Below are 17,266 nucleotides of genomic sequence, written 5' to 3'. Positions count from 1 at the left end.
ATAACTCATGTTTGTGTAATAATGTTTAATAATTGTTCAATGTTTTTAGTACAGACCAATGTTAAACAAAGTACTGTCTGACCAATTTCTGCATTTAAATCAGGATGGAATGGAAAAAAATGGCCCAGTCATGTCAAAGTAAATGACAAAATTTCAGTGTGTCTTTTGTTGAAAATCAGCAACAATCAACAATATTCAAGAAATCATCAAAGAACTTGATGGACTTATATTGAATTTATATTTAAAATCACAGGAAAATGTAATTATTTTTTGTACAAAGTTGTACTGATATTCTGTAAGCATGTTTTACATCCTTTAGGGAGTTATTTGTTAGTTGTTTTCTTGTCTTCTCTTCAGGTCAGTCAGACGTTCTCATCACCTCTGCTGGAGGAAGGTCAGAGGTCAGCTGTTGGAGGCCGGTGGGAGCCTGGTGGCGTTTGTGTCTGGCCTGCTGCTGGCGTCTCTGTACGGTGCCATGGCTCTCTTCCTACAGAAACAGCCACTCTGGTTCTGCCTTTACAGTACGGTGGGCTTGGCCTGTGTGGCGGCGTTTGGCATGGGTCTGTCAGCTGGTTTTCGGGCTGATCTCATGGTCATGATGCCTTCACTGTGCTCAGGTGAGGTGCAGTGATGCATTCAGGTGCAGACATAGTAAGTAACATATTATGAGTATATAATTTTCAAGTGTCTGATTTGTGTGAATTTTAATTTTTCTTAGAAATCTTTCTTTTTACTAAAGGCACTAATCAAAGCAGCTACAAAGCAGCTCACACTGAACTAATGAGGGATTACTGTAGTTAGTATCATTTTCAGGTATTTGTGCTTTACCAGGATGTTTATTTTCCTTTTTCTCCTTGCATTTTAACTCAAATATTGGTATTGTCTCCTCTGCATTTTTAACAGACTCATTACTGTTACCCATTACAAATCCATACACCAAATATAACAGGACAAAAACAATGTAAAAGATATTAAAACATGTATTATAATCAGTCTTCATCTGTGTTTCAGCTCATGGCAGGAGTTTCTTTCTTTTCCTGTTTATGTCAATGCTTTTCTCTGGTCCGGTCACCAACATACTGGAAAACACAGAGCGAGCCGCTGCCAGCCTGCTGTGTGGAGCTGAGCTGGCGGCCAATCAGACGCACCAACTTATGCAGAGAGCAGCCATGCCCCTCTTCTGTAAGACCCACCCACCTCCACCTCTTTATTTAGAAACAGTCACAATACTTTCAAACCGCAAACAGAAATTCATTTATTTACTTTGCAAGTATTTGTAGGTTTCAGATTTTATTCTATAACTCCATAAGTCTTTAATTTAAGCATTGATGGAACATGTAGCACCTAAAGAGGCAGAAATATTCCTCAGGAGGTGGAGGAGACCAAAGCAGGGAAAAAAAGGAAGCTGTTCATTTGTGTATGCTGAATGTGGACATGAGCAGCTGTTTGCTTTTTGTGTTTACAGCTGCATTGGACAGAATCAGAGAAATCACCAGTAACGCTTATGCAGCAGCAGGACGAGTCCGAAACCTAATCCATGCTCTGACTGACAGCATCCGCCATGTTGGTGAGGACATGCATTTTAGACTCATTAGGGGTGCTTAAACACAACTAAATTTCACCTACAGTTTTACCGAGCCTTACTCTTACATTGTGAAATATATATTAAAAAATATGAATGTATTTGTAGATATCCAGTGAAATTTGTGATCCCCAACCCTCAAAGACTCTGTTGGTTTCATTGTGTAAAATCACCTCAGACCTCTGACTTCTGTCCCTCCAGCTCGCACTCTGAGGAACGTCCTCCACTTCCTGGTGGACATTGGGGATATCTGTAATGCCAAGCTGGGCTCCCCTTACAGGAAGTGCCGCAAACTATTTACTGAGGCTCGGACTGACTGTTCTGAGCTGCTGGGAGACTTCAACTTCCTGTGTGAAATCGTGGATGGATTTATGCCACTTTGCAACCTTGCTCGTGGTGTGTTTAAGGACACCTTCACCTCTGTTTCCATTTTCCATTTACAACTGACACAAATAATCAACTAATCAAATTACTTCAATTTACTCAAATCAATTTAAAAAAAAAATTACAATTTCCCTGAATTGAAGCTTCATTTCCATAATTTCGCTGCCGCTAAACATTGGTTCTGCTGTTGTGTTTCACATGGATGATTATTGTGACGCACATGAAACCAGGATCAACACAAACAACATGGAGCGAAGTGAAGAAGAGATGAGGACAAAAAGGCAGAAAATGTCTATTTATGCTAACTTTTCTTCATTGTAATGATCACTTACTCCTTTAAAGTTTTAAGCTTTCACACAAACATTAAAAATATTTGACTTAATTTTTTGAAGTTGTATGTTAGTTCCATCTTAAGTTCTTAGTAAGTTACAAATACAGATACAATTTTGTTGGAGACTGCCATGCACATATTGCTTGTAGATGTCATTTGACTTGTTTTGTATATATATATATATATATATATATATATATATATGTGTGTGTGTGTGTGTGTGTGTGTGTGTGTGTGTGTGTGCAGCTCGTGAGACATAAGTATATTGTTCACATTTAGTTTCCAGCTAAACTGGATGTGTTTTTCAGCTGGTGAGTTCTTCTGCACCATCCCATCTTACATCGCTCAACACCTGAAGAAACGTCTGGCAGCTCGTAAGTTTATTATTCAAGGTTTATTGTTGAGCTCTATCTAAATGTTTTTGCTGCTGAATTTGACGTTTTCTGTCATCAGCTGTAGTTGCAGCATTTGAACGAATGAAGCAGGAGTTTGACTTCAACATCACAGCCTCAATGAACTTTGACCTGGATGTGAACAACAGCCAGTCACTGCATGAGATTACTCAGGCCATCATGGAGGAGGTTTCATCAGAGCTGCAGGTGCTTCAGACTCTGACCCAACCACTGATGTACGGTGGCCTCGTCCTGCTCGCCTTCTCCTTCCTGAGGTCTCTTCACTGATATGCATCCGTTTCTGTTAATGTTTCTGATGTTTAAATGCTTAGATTTCCTTCTGTGTTTGTGTTTTTTTCTCATATGCAGGGCTATGCGCTATAGGCACAGGTATCTGCATGACCTCTCCTTCGATAACGTTTACATCAGCACTCAGTTCGAAGATCTCGACCAACAGATGGCCTCTGTGGGTGCAGCCTCTGTCCTGCCAATCACACGTCAAGAGGCCAAGACTTACATTAAAGGGTGTCAGTATACCTTTGGGAAAAAATGAACTGAAGTGATATGATGTGCACCAGTGAGACCTGACTTTAAGTGTCTCTGTGCGTTTCACAGTGTCATGTCGCCTCTCGAACAAAGAACAGAAGGCTGTGCTGATGGGCGTGGCCTCCGTCCTCAAACACCTGGTAACAGGTGGGCTGTTAGTGGCGCTGGACTTCCTCGTGTTCTGGATGCTGGATCAGGTTCACCACCAGGCAACAGGGGACATCGTGGCTAGAGGTGAGACCATTAGACCAGTGGTTCAGTCAGAGTGAGGGATTCAGAGTGGTAACCATAGTGACATTCTCCCTGGTAGCACCCATCACGGTGGCGTTGCAGGTGAATGGGTCTGGCTACGCCTCTGACATCTACAGGGATCTGGTGGCGTCATTTAACGTCCTGCAGAGAGGGAACGTCACTGTGATCAGCAGGAAGTGTCTGTTGGAACCATTGGCACCAAACCAAACCACATGCTTCGTATTGGGTAAGACTCACCACAAGTGACCTGACCATCACAACAATAATAAACTGCTATCAGACTGGTTGGTGTTTAAAGTTAGAGCTCATTTATGCTCTAGGTACATACGAAAAGAGATGTGTGCAATTCAAATGAAGTAAATGTCACTGCCTACTTACTACTTGCTATTTGCATGTGCCCCTTTTGTTGGAATCAGCATTTGTTAATCAATCTACCAGAGCCACCAGAGAGCACTGCTCTGAATTAACAACCTGGCCAGGTACCACAACCAAGAGTAGAGATTTTCTTTTTTTTTTTTTTTGAAGAAAGTCATTAAAAACAAACATGGTGCCAAACGAGGAGGTTTTACTAACGTTGATAGTGAGAAGGGTTAGCTGTCATAATTATGTTGATAGTTTCTCACCAACTCACACAGTTGCTCTTCAAAAAGTTCCGCCATTTCTTGAAATTCCTTGCTTTAAATCTCAATACTGCCCCCCATGGTTCCCAGTGGTACTGCTCTGTATTCTCCATTTGCATGGTACCTGTAAGGTTCCAGGAGATGGACAGAAAACACAGATGAAATAAAAGCAGCGAATGGACGAACGGCTCTATGTGTATCTGTATGCGTGCTAATGTAGAACATAAATTAGCTTTAATCAGATCTCTGTAATCAAAATTACCCCACAATTCCAAAACATTTAGGGTGTTATTCTAAGATTGAGAAAGACCAATGTTGAAGAAGATAAATAGGATAAAAGGAATTTGATTGGTAAGAGTTTTATCTGAACAAACCTTATGTTGTCACTGTCACAGTCTGAAGCAGCAAACATTATATTTGGTGTCATTCCTCCTGCTGCCTGTAGGGGGCCCTAATCCTTTTAACACTGATATGGGTGGGTGACAACGAGGGAGAAAAACCACATATATGATCCATCAGGTTGAGTGACTGTTGAAATGACCTCCGTGTAACCAGAACTGAGCTGCCCGTTGTCAGTGAGCTCAAGTGGATCTTCAACATTGTTTTCAAATAAACAGCGTGTAACCTTTGACCTACAGGAGACAGGAATGGAACTCACACTGAGAGCAGATTCCTGTGGTAACACTCTGTGCTGGATCAGGTCCAGCAGTGGCAGCGCTGTACTGTAGTGGATTTAAGAAACTCTCCAGGAATTTCAGTGACTGGTTTGAGAGTCAGACTGACTGAGGAGGTTTATCCTCAGGCAGATCAGGTCTGAACATGACGTTGAGATCAGATTAAACCAACATTACAAAAGTTACAAAAACACTGATGACAGCATCCGGGTGGGCGATACTTACAAACAATTCGTGTCCACAAACTTTAATCGGAAATACACCTCCAGGCATTTGAATTAGAAAACAGGCCACATTATCTGTGTCTCCATGTCCTCAAATAATGCAAATACAAGTAATTACATACAAATACATGTATATGTAAATAAAAACAGTCCAGTCAGAATGTAAATGTGACACGTTACCACTGCAATGAGAAGAAAGTACTTTCTATTTCCTACAGATTAGGTCATTCATAACTTTATGTTTGTCAAAAAGTTGTAATACAATTTATAAATCATTTGATGATTGACATTTAACTGATCACTGAAGTTGGAATCTCAGTTGGACTGAAGAAACATCATCTACTAAAGACAAGCCGCTGACGGTGATGTTTGAAATAAGGGTTGAAAATACACATTCCTTTCATTCTGGATTAATGTTTAAGTTATTTTTTGGCTGTAGATGTTCTTTTCTTTTCTCTGTCCACTAACCTGAGGCAGATGGACGCCACCCAGAGCCTGGGTCTGTTGGAGGTTTTTCCCTCTGTAAAATAGTATTTCCTTCCCACTGTCGCCTAGGGCTTTCTCCTGGAGGATTTGTTGGTTTTCCTTTCCATATAGTCTTTTTAAATCCCTGAATTTGTCAAGTGCCTTGAGGTAATCATGAATCATAATTGATGGCATATAAGTAAAACTGAACTGAGGTAATAACTTTCTGCCTAGAGGGTAAAACAACTAAGTGCCTCTAGTTATAATCTCCCAGAGTAATCAGAGCTTTTATCTCTAACCAACAGTCAAAACTTTACAGGTGTTTCTCTGACAGAACATCAAACATAACACAGTTATCAAGCATGTTCATTCATCTTTTCCTTACTAATCAACTAGCTATTGCAGCTCTAGTTACATTGTTTCCTCAGGCTGACTTTCTGTTTTCTTTGTCTCAGGGTTTTTATTTAGGTGAGAACACCTTATAAAGAGGTGAGTTTATGCTCTGAGAGTAGTTGAGTTGACAGTCAAGGGCAGAAATTTCAGCACAAATCAGCCTTTTACAAATGTTTAATGATGCTTTTACTGAAAAATCTCTACCTACTTCATTATTTTGTACTGCATGGTAGAGTTTTTACTCTTTGTAATGTCACTACTCCATATTTTTCAACACAGGCTTTAGTTTTACCACATTTGAGATGAGTTATCCATTATTATTTTTTACATCACTGTGCACCTTCACATCATCATGACTGATTTCAGTCCAAATAGAGGAAACGGTAACATAGAAAAGCTGAGCCCAACAAGATGAAAACTAGATATAATGTATTTATTGTGGCTGGTTATTTTGGGCTGGTGCTATTGGTTTTTCTGGTTTTCAGGGTTCTTACTGGGTCTGGCTCTGCTCATGTCTCTGATTGGAGGACTTGTTCAACGCTGCAGACGACTCATCTGTGCTTCATTTCATCCAGAGAGAGAGATGGTACACAAACATACACACATACACAATGTTTAAAGAGGTACAATAATAACCACAAACAGGTGATGAACAGCATAAACTGAAACCACTTCATCTAGTGATTTCTGTTTGTTTTACACTCACTCCCATATAACAAGTGTAAGTGTTGCAACACATTGTACAACAACAACACATTGTGCTGTAAACGCCAAGGTGTGGAGATTCGTCACACAGTTATGAAGTTGCGGTGACAGATTCCAGAGATCGAAATCACCAAGTTGTCATCAGGGTTGTTACATGTGATGAAAACCAAAACCAGCAGTGACAAAATTATGACCTCTTAACTAAGATAAAGATAATGAAGTGACTGTATGTGCTTGGCATAAAAAGGGAGTAAATATACACTGTATGTATATGAATAGTTCCTTCAGACTTTTTTTCACAGCAGACACTTGTATCACGTATCAACAGTGAAATGTAGGATTTCATTCAAGATTATAAGTAACAAACTGCACCTTTCACACAAAACATACATTTCTGCTGATAAGCTAACAACACCACTCAGCAACACACCAGAGTATAAACAATAACAACAGGCAGCTGATCAGCTACAACCAGAAAGTACACACACTCACATACACACACACACACACATACCCCTGAGTGAAGTGACAGCATCAGTACCATAGAACCCTCCAGCAAAATACAATAAAATACAACATCAGCTACTTTTCCACCAACATTCCTAGGAATGTTTATTACCAGGAATTTATTTACCAATGTAAAAGAATGGCTGAACATTACACCTGTTCATTTTCTGCCAAATGGAATTAAATCCAAATATCTGCTGTGAAAATGGTCTTTTCATCTCTAAAACAAGACTAGTTTTCATAAATTGTGGTAGTAGCAATTTTCATATGTAGTTTTATTTAAATGAACTAATGAGGTTTAGTTAAGTTTTTCTTTAGTTTTACCATTAGTTTGAATTTTTCAGGTTTTATGAGAAATGCCTTAATTTACAGAAGCTGAAAAAGGTTGGATAAAGGAATGAACAACATCAAATATGATTTACAAAACCATTGTTTATTCAAGGTTCATACTGTACCAAACATTTGATCTTTTATTTAGTTTTAGCCTTGTTTTTGTTGACATATTAACCAGTTTATTAATGGTATAATTAACATAACAATCCTATATATTGACAATATAATTAACATCATTAGCTGTATATTAGTAGTATAATAAATGTGTAATAACCGTGAGCAGCTGTTGTAGGTGAAAGGTCACAGAGCAGAAGAATCAGAAGAATGTGTAGAATGATGGAGTGAGAGGAAACAGTAGACGGGTCTGAACAGATTCACCTGAGACTGAAACTCAGGTGTGAGAGATGTTTGACAGGTAACAGGAAAGAGAAACACCATCCAAATGAAGAAATATTTACAAAAGGGCTGTTAGAGTGAAAGTCAGACCGTGATATGTAATGTATTATTTCCATCCACCACTAGTATTATTCTAGTGTGGGTTAAAAACATTACAGTACAGACCTCAAACTGTGTGTGTTTGAGTGAGATTAATTAAAATAGAATTTGTCATATAAGTATTTTGTTTAAATCTTGTGCTAGTTTCTTTTATGTTAGTTCATTTTATGTATTTTTGTCTTACTGTGTGATATGTAAAATGCTACAATTTATAAATAAAATTTTTTTAAAAATTGAATTTGTCATTGTATTCACTGAAGAAACTTGGACTAAACATCATAAAGCTGTCTTAAGGTGATGAAGGAATAAACATAGAGGCGTCGCAAAATCCTGTTTAGCTGCAAAGAATTAAATGGTTCTTGTTAAGTGGATTGTGCACAGATACATGAAAATGGAAAATTGATTGTAATTGATATTTTCATTACCCATGCAAACAGCTTAGCAGGAATATTGTCTTCTAGCCATAATTTGAACATTTACTTGTGCCTGTAAACATAGCCAATGAGTTTTAGCTATAAGACAGAATATCAGTAAAGAGCAGCTTTGTGGTTCAGTGCAGGGTTTTATATTTCTTGGCACAATAAGTGCAGAGAATTCAAGTTTCAGTAGAAAGCGCTGGAAGCAAAAAGGACACAGTGAACAGAGGCTGGTGACACAACGTACAAAACACGATCAGGTTTCATTCATCTCTCACTTCAGTTTAACAGAGCAAACTCTGCATGGACTGTCAGTTCAATCATACATTCATTCATTTATTCATTCATTCATTCAGATACAGTCTGTGCAGGTTGTGATTAGTGCAACTGATCAGTGCATTGCTCTGAGGCTCGTGAGCAGCCGTTACAACACATTAAACATTGGCTGAATGAGTAAGAAGGAAACATGACACTGACAAGGTGTGTTGTTGTTAACCCGTATGCTGAAAATGAACAGGGTGTGTGTGATACATCAGCCTTCATGAAACTGGGTTCATATATTGACTGAGTGAAAATCAGAGCCATATTTTCTTGCATTTACCTGAAGACTTAAAGAAGCTCTATTTTGTTTTTTTCTGTGGTCTACATAAACTGTAAATGCTCTGCTTGGGTCTGAATTCTTCATTAATTCAACTCCACAGGTCCATCTTCAACCCTATTTCTGAGTAATGACACCAGAAAGGTCGTTTTGAGCGCAGCCCCTTTAAATGCAAATGAGCCACTTCTCGCCCCCGCCCCCTCCAGGTTGTTGGCTGTGCTGCTCTGTCCTGTTCAGCCACTTGTGTTCATTAATACAACCAACAACTGAACATTTTAGGTAATCAGCTCTAAGTTTGGACATATTTTCAGTATGGACTACAACTGCTGCTGCTGACAAACAATTATGTTGTACTCAGAGAAATGTTCGTCGGAAGTCTTGACCTTATATGTGCAAATGTCATGACATAACTAGTTATAGACGCAACAAATTAAGAAGGAATTAAAACGGGTTGTAGAAATCCACTCAATTTTTGCCAGAATGAATACAAAGATAGCTTTGCAGCACCTGGAGGGTTCAAATTCAAACTTTATGAACTATTAGGGTCCAAATACACAAATAAATGAACCAAAGACTAATAAAAGTGGGTTTACAAAATATGACCCCTTTAACTAAACAGGGTCTGAAAATCCACTATCTGACCACAGATAGAAATTGACAAACATAATTTCTATCTATCTTTGATTTTGTTATTCTTTTCATCTTGTTGCATCATGTCTTATTGTTAGGTTTTTATTTATATATATATATATATATATATATATATATATATATATATATATATATATATATATATATAAATGTAGTTAAACACCATTGTATTTCAGGCAGAACTTATTCATTTCTTCACAAGGCTTTTATTGTGAAACATACAACAGGAAATTGTCACAGAAAACTTGTTGATACTATCTGAAAATCTCGGATGAATTGTGATTTTAATGTCTTTCCAGTCCTTTAACACTTCACATTCCTCTTGAACTCTCAGTTTGACTCTGATTTTCACTCTGGGCTCAGCTTCACTGTGGACTTTTGTCTTCATGCAGGGCTTGTATCTCCTCTTGGATGCATTTTTCATTTTTATTGCTGTTGTTTATGCCTCAGGAGAGGATTCAGTTCCTTCATCAGCAGATCCTGGACCAGAGGAAGACTGCGGGAAAAGCCCTGAGGAGGTCAGCAGCCAAGAGGCGAGCTGATGGAGTAGAAAGGGGAGGAGGAGGAGGAGGAGGAGGAGGAGGAGGAGGAAGACTTCAGCTTCTGTTGCAGAGGTGCAGAAACAGAACAAGGCTGAAGTTCTCATTTTTTGGTCTCAGGGTTAGAGGCTTTCTTTTATACAGATTAATCAGAGGAACAAATGCTTTATTCATGTCCACTAGAACCTACAGTGACTGAGGGAAAGACTCCCATGGTCATACTATTAGAAGATCATACACTCTAAACCTGGGATGTCAAACATGTGGCCCACAGGTCAAAACCAGCCCACCATATGGTCCAATCCGGTCTACGGAATGAATTTGTGAAATGCAAAAATTGCACAGAAGATATTAACAACCAAGGGTGTCAAAATCATTTTAGTTCAGGGGCCATATACAGACCAGTAAAATACTATTATAATAACCTGTAAATGATGACAACTCCAGACTTATCTCTTTGTTTTAGGTTAAAAAAGTAAAATTACATGAACATGTTTACATTTACAAACTATACTTTCACAAAAATGTGAATAACCTGAACAAATATGAACAACCTGAAATGTTTTAAGAGAGCTAAGTGTAATTTTCAGAATGTTGTGCCTGTTACTAAATACTTTGTGCATTTGTAGATCCACTGTGAGTTGTAAGGTACATGTGTGAACGATAAACTGAAGCAAAATCTTATGCAGTATTTTTTTATGTAATTTTACTTTTTTCCACTTTAAACATCGAGAAAAGTTTAGCGTTGACATTATTTATAGGTTATTATGTTATTTTACTAGTCTGGTCATATTGGGCTGTATGTGTACGAGTTCAACACCCCTGGTCTATACAGAAATGGACATAACCTCCAGGATGTCATCCAGTTGTTGTGGCCTAACACCAAACACACAGCATCATGTTGAACACCACTAATATATTAATTTACTGACTACTTTGCTGAGTTGAAATAGACTGACGCATTAGAATTTATTTTACAAAAATTAAGTCAGACACAGTTTCATCTTCAGTTCTATGTTTATTGAGGATTGCTTCCCCCCCCCCCTCTATTTTGGGTAATTATGTATTTATTATTTCTTTGACTCGGATGCTCATTTCAACAGTTTTCTGGTTTATAATTTAGAAGTGAAAGATTCCAAACATGATAGCAGTAGATTTATCTGTTATTTAGAGTTTTCCGCTATAAACCATTGTCTCAACCTCTTCTGAGAAAGAACTTGTGAAAGGCTAAGTACAAAGGCTGAACCCAAAAGCAAGACCACAAAAAACAAGTAAAGTTGAGTGTTTTTATTAAACACTTTAACAGGTGAAATAATACAACACAGAGAGAATGTTAATTCTGTGATGTCACTGAGTCCGGGAATAAACGTCTGGGCTGCGGGTGGATACGGCTGACGACCGGCTTGGCCGAGCCAGGAAAACCCCAACGGAATCCCCACTAGGGACAAACAGAGGGTGGTCAAAAAACAAGCCAGGTCATACACGGGGAAACAATCAAACAAGCAACGGTACATGGGGGACAGGCAGACTCACGGTAGTAATCCAGGCGAAGGTCGAAGCACAGGTAATCGGTGGAGGCTGAGGTATTAAAGGGAGAAGGCAGAGACGGAGTCGGGTACACGAACCAGGTCGATGACGAGCAGGCAGGATAGGAACAAGCTGAATCAGTGGTCGAAGGACAAAAATGGGTCAAACACGGCAGACAGACAAACAAACAGGATCCAAAACGCTGGTAAGTGAGCACAACAAGTTGTAGAACACAAACTGGCAAACAAACAGGGGAAGACACAGGGTTTAAATTCCCAAGAGGGCGGGAAGACAATTGGACACAGGTGGAGACAATCAGGGAGGAGTCAGGTAATCAGCACAGGTGGAACAATCAGGGAAAGGAAGTAAAGACACCAGACATGACACATGAGGGAAACTTAACAAAATAAAACAGGAAATGACAGACAAAACAGAAAAGACAGACAAATCCAGACACAGTCTGGGAGCAGACATGACAGAACTGGACCTGTGTTTATTCCTACAGATACAATAAAAACCACAAACAGAGCTGTGGTTCACTCTCTATGACCTCTCCTTTATGTCATGTGTCAGGTTACCTGGAGGTGCTCACCTGTCTCACCTGTTGGGTCTGTCATCTGTCACCTGTTTGGCCTGTGGTGAGAAGTTCAGTCCAGATGAGGAGAATGTGGTCACATGCAGCGTTCCACAATGCACCGGTACACTCATTGTGAATCATAAACTAATGCTACCTGTACACTAAAATTGTTTTCAGACCAGAACAATTATAGGTGAATCCATGAGAGGCTTTAGTTCATTAATTTGCAGTCACAGAGTCCTCAATGTAGAGATTTTTTTTAGAGCTATATGTAGCATTTCTACTTTCAATCATTAAAAATGACCTAAAATTATGATAAACTCAATAATTACAATTGGAATTGAAATAAAGAGCAATGAAGTGACACAGACAACAATGTATTGGATATTAGAGATATGAGTTGAACTTATTTACAGACAGGCCGGTGGATTTATGTGACCACTAGAGGGAGTATTGAGTCACTCTGCCGCTCTCCCAGGGTGAGGAAAACTAACGCCTCAAGGCCTTTGACCAAAGCATCAGAAAGTGACCAGATAGAATGGGAACCACTGAGAAATAACTTTTAGAGTCAAACAAAGTGACAAAGTTATAAAAGCTAGAAGGACTGTTGTTTTCACCACTGGACACAGCTCTAAATGAAAAGAATGGAGTTATTACGTAATGTTATTATCTTTGCTAAGTGTGTGGTTTTACTGTGGTTGTTTTCTGTCTAAAAACAGAGCCAAACTAACAGAGCTATAATGTAAACTATCAGTTGATGCAATGTGAAGATTATAAGACACAGAAAGTAAGCTGTGATCTTTGAGTCTTAGTTTGAAGAAGAACAAAATGTGATGATACCATGATACAGATGTGTGTAAACAATGAGCTTTATACTTCAAAGGGCTCATATTTAGCTAAACCCACTTTTATTAGTCTTTGGTTCATTTATTTGTGTATTTGGACCCTAACAGTTCATAAAGTTTGAATTTGAACCCTCCAGGTGCTGCAAAGCTATCTTTATATTCATTTTGGCAAAAACCGAGTGGATTTCTACAACCCGTTTTAATTCCTGCTTAATTTGTTACGTCTATAACTAGTTACATGACAACATTTGCACATATAAGGTCAAGACTTCTGATGAACAGTTCTCTGAGTACGACATAATTGTCTGTCAGCAGCAGCAGCTGTAGTCCATACCGAAAATATGTCCAAACTTCGAGCAAACTACTTAAAATGTTCAGTTGTTGGTTGAACGGGACAGAGCAGCACAGCCAACAACCTGGTGGGGGTGGGGCGAGAAGTGGCTCATTTGCATTTAAAGGGCCAGCGCTCAAAACGATCTTTCTGGTGTCATTACTCAGAAATAGGGTTGAAGATGGACCTGTGGAGGTGAATTAATAAAGAATTCAGACCCAAGCATAGCATTTACAGTTAATGTAGACTGCAGGGAAATGTTTTAAAATGCATAATTCCATTTAAAATAAAAGCAAAATATCACTTCTTTAATGAGTGGTACAGTCTTTGGATACATAGTGTTGATTTGTTGGTGGTTTAGTTATGCCTAAGTGCGTTCTGGTATGTGACCTCCCACTGCTGTTTACACACATACACAAACATACATAGAACCTTTTTTAAAGTGTCAAGGGCAGAAGTGTATTTGTAGATCTTAGAGAAAGAGAATGTTGCTGCATGAGGTCCATTGTTTCATAAACTCCTTGATTTACACACATGCAATCCATACTGTTCATGTAGATGAGAAGCCAAAATACAAACGCTAATGTCTATTTTGTGAAATGTTTGTGTTAGTGTGGTCGAGGTATATATTATTAATCTTTATTTCTCACAGACAATTTAGTTTTCACTCAAAACTTGTTGGAACGAAACTCTTGTGTCCTCTGTGGTTGAGCAGTTTGTCTGGGTTTCATATTAAATCAGATTTTACTGTCAGCAAATAAATTCCTGCAGTGACTGAGGGCTGAGTCGCACAGTGACTTTAGTGTGTATCCAGTGTGTTTTTCTTTCGGTGTGTATTCAGTGTGGAGGTGTGGGTGTGTGTTCAGTGTATAGTCATTGTGTGTGCTTATTGTGTATGTGAATGGTGTATTGGTTGTGTGTCCAGAGGGAGTGTGGTACGTCTCCCTCCTGTTGACTCAGCTGAAGTCTCTCCGATAACACACTGTAACTGTACCTGAGCTGTGGCCTGAGGCGTCGCTCTGGTTTAACCCTTCAATGTCCACATGAGCCTCAAACAGCTGTTTGTTTACTGTGATCAGTCGCTGTCCGGGGTCAAACACAGGTCATCACAGTTTGGTTAATTTGAGGAGGCTTAAACTACAAGGACAAAGCTGACACAAACACACCGTACAGACAGAACAGACAGAAAACACTGTGAAGCTCAGGGTGAAATGCACCTTGGGAGTTGTAGTTCTTTCACACAGATTTCTCAGTAACAAGGTGTGGAGAAATGTAAAGCCAGGGTCATATGGTAAATTTAGAAAGTTTTTTTTTTTAATAGTTTTGTCTTTTAGTTTGGTTTTTGTTAAATACTATTTTTATTTTGAGCAAAGCCTTGATTTATAGAAGTTGAAAAATGAGTGTGAAAGAATACACATAATACAAAACGTCCAGACTTTAAGGAAACAGATTTTGGAGGAGTTTTTTTTGTGATGTCCAGGGTTTGTGCTTAATTTTCTGTCATTGTCCATGTGTACTCATCACCTGCCTCTTCTTCTTGTCCTGGTTTTCATCTGTGTCTGTCCTACTGTAGTTTTCTGGCCTTGTAAGTTCTTTATTAATAGAGTCTTTTTAAAAGTGTCTCATATACAGACAGTACTTTCCTGCATTGTCCCTGAGTTGATTTCTCGCTCATATTTTTCTCATATTGAACATTTCATCTTTGTTCTTTATCTCTTTGTCCTTTTTTTCCCCTCTCTTCTTCTTCTTCTTCTCTGTCAGTTTTACGAGCTGCTGCTGTCGTCTTGTTTTCACAGGCCTGTACTGTCGGCCATGTTTCCACAGTTTGGGAAACACATGTGTCGTCTGCATGCGACCTCTGACCTTCCAGGAAGACAGCGAGGAGGAGCTGTGAGTGTTTTCAACTTCCTGCTGAACAGTTGTTGGGTTTTTTTCTCATAAGATACCTGCAGATTTTTTGTAATCTCGCGTATTTCATGTGGATTCACACATTTAGAGTGAGCTTTTGAAGTGTTTTTTTTTTTTTAAATCACTGGGTTTTTGAAGTTCATAAACCTGGTTCTGTTTTTACACATTGACTCAGAAGAAATCAATTAGTCATGACAAAGGATAAGTTTGAGGCTTAGTAGGAAACTTCACACATGAAGACACTCATCTGTACAGGTGTTGGCTGATTTGAGAATAAATTATGACGTTTATGCTCCTGTTTCACATTATTAGTGTGTGTTTCAAAGATAAGTTGTTACCAGTCTGTTTCAGATTCTACAGATCATTATAAGGTTCAAACAGATTTCCATCACCGTGTGCAGTCTTAACCCCTTATTGCCTACATTTATTTACTACTATATATATAAAAAAAAATTTGTGCTGTTGCTGTTAAGGAGTAAAAGCACTTTTTCTTCTTTTTTTCCCTCACCACTGTTACCAAGGGGGATTCTGTTGGATGTCTGTGAATTGGCTTGTTAAGAGTCTGATTTAGACCAGCTCTAAATGTAAAGTGTCATGAGATAAGTTTTGTTATGATGTGGCGCTATACAAATGAAATTTGATTGACTGGTTGATTGACCGAGATGCTAAAAAGAACTGGAGATTGTTCATTTGAATATAGCACATACAACAGCTATGATGCAAATTAGTGACATTGGGCGTTATTGTCATAATAGTAATTAAACAGTCTGGGGTATGTAGATTATTTTATTGATGCTACTATTGATCAGTTCCTCCAGTCAACAATCCAAACAAAACAAAAATGATCCAAAAATCCGTAGAATGTCATCAAATTAATAATACTGTTAGAGAAATTGATCCATAAATGTCAGGGATCGTAGAAATCAGGTCACATATGTACATTCATAAAGAGTGTTGAGCAGCACCTCATTACAAAAACAGTGGAAAACTGAGGCAAATTTGCAACAATGGTTTACAAGGGGTTAAAGCTGTGACTCTTTTCAGGTCTACGGTGGTTAAAGGCTCCATTTGTTTCTCTTTAGTGGCTCCAGTGATGACGAGCAGCTGCGGTTAGGGACAGAGGCCCTGTACTCACCGCACATCACTGACCCCAAAAACAGTGGCCCAATGGAGAGGAAGCTTACCGTGGCAACATGCATCAGGACAACTCAGCGCTCACACAGCAGCGCCAACGCAGATGATGAAAATGACAGAGCTGAGGTCGACGAACACTCTGACCTCAGGTAAAATCAGGACATCAACACATTGTTGTCACGCTTTTTTTGTCTCGTGTCATTTTTTTTCTTCTTACAAACTATGTGTACTTTATTATCTCCATCCTTTAGAAGCAAACTTTTGAATTGCTGCAAAAAGAAAATGTGGATTAGTGTCATTTCCATAAACTGGCTTTCAGGCAGTGGTGGAGTAAACAAGTAGAGCAAGAAGTCAAGCATTCTGTTATTGTTCTACGTAAGAATGTTTTCATAGATGAAGCTGAGGAATAATTCAATCTCTTCATCTTTCCACATCACCTGTTGCACCACATCAGCTGATCAGTCATGTGATCTAAAAGTGTTCCCATCTCACATTATGAGAAGTTTTTTCACATGTTACTTCAAAACATATGATACCTCAAAATGTGCATAAAAAATTTAATGGAAGCATGATTACTGACTATATAAACAGGTAAGTGTAGTCTAAATCCAGTCTCAGACATTGAGTATGTGTTTTCCCACACTGGTCTCTGTCAGTGAAGCAGACATGGCATATCAGGACACATCGGACTCAGACGACAGTGATGCCTCCTACTCAGACTCCTCATCAGAGAACAGAAACTTCCAGAACAACTTCCCTATCACAGTCATCATAGACCAACCTGAGAATTCTCAAACCCTCCAAGACCACCAAGACTCACCAGGTTCCTATGTCTAG

General features: G+C 38.8%; 1 protein-coding gene across 1 annotated transcript in view; it reads left to right on the top strand.

Annotated features, from left to right (window-relative positions):
• dcst2 (DC-STAMP domain containing 2) overlaps positions 1-17,266 on the top strand; it is an 18,502-nt gene extending 1,236 nt beyond the window's left edge. Inside the window, exons 2-15 of the mRNA XM_030157668.1 lie at positions 358-617; positions 1,012-1,182; positions 1,466-1,567; positions 1,784-1,978; positions 2,606-2,671; positions 2,751-2,964; positions 3,059-3,216; positions 3,305-3,469; positions 3,546-3,713; positions 6,349-6,449; positions 10,019-10,182; positions 12,208-12,332; positions 15,184-15,277; positions 17,086-17,266. Of these exons, the coding sequence (XP_030013528.1) occupies positions 358-617; positions 1,012-1,182; positions 1,466-1,567; positions 1,784-1,978; positions 2,606-2,671; positions 2,751-2,964; positions 3,059-3,216; positions 3,305-3,469; positions 3,546-3,713; positions 6,349-6,449; positions 10,019-10,182; positions 12,208-12,332; positions 15,184-15,277; positions 17,086-17,266 (2,164 nt within the window). The remainder of the gene's footprint in view (positions 1-357; positions 618-1,011; positions 1,183-1,465; positions 1,568-1,783; positions 1,979-2,605; positions 2,672-2,750; positions 2,965-3,058; positions 3,217-3,304; positions 3,470-3,545; positions 3,714-6,348; positions 6,450-10,018; positions 10,183-12,207; positions 12,333-15,183; positions 15,278-17,085) is intronic.

This window comes from Sphaeramia orbicularis, chromosome 16 (assembly GCF_902148855.1).
Source record: "Sphaeramia orbicularis chromosome 16, fSphaOr1.1, whole genome shotgun sequence".
NCBI lineage: Eukaryota > Metazoa > Chordata > Actinopteri > Kurtiformes > Apogonidae > Sphaeramia > Sphaeramia orbicularis.
Note: the sequence above shows the minus strand (reverse complement) of the source record. Positions and strands in the feature narration are given on the sequence as shown.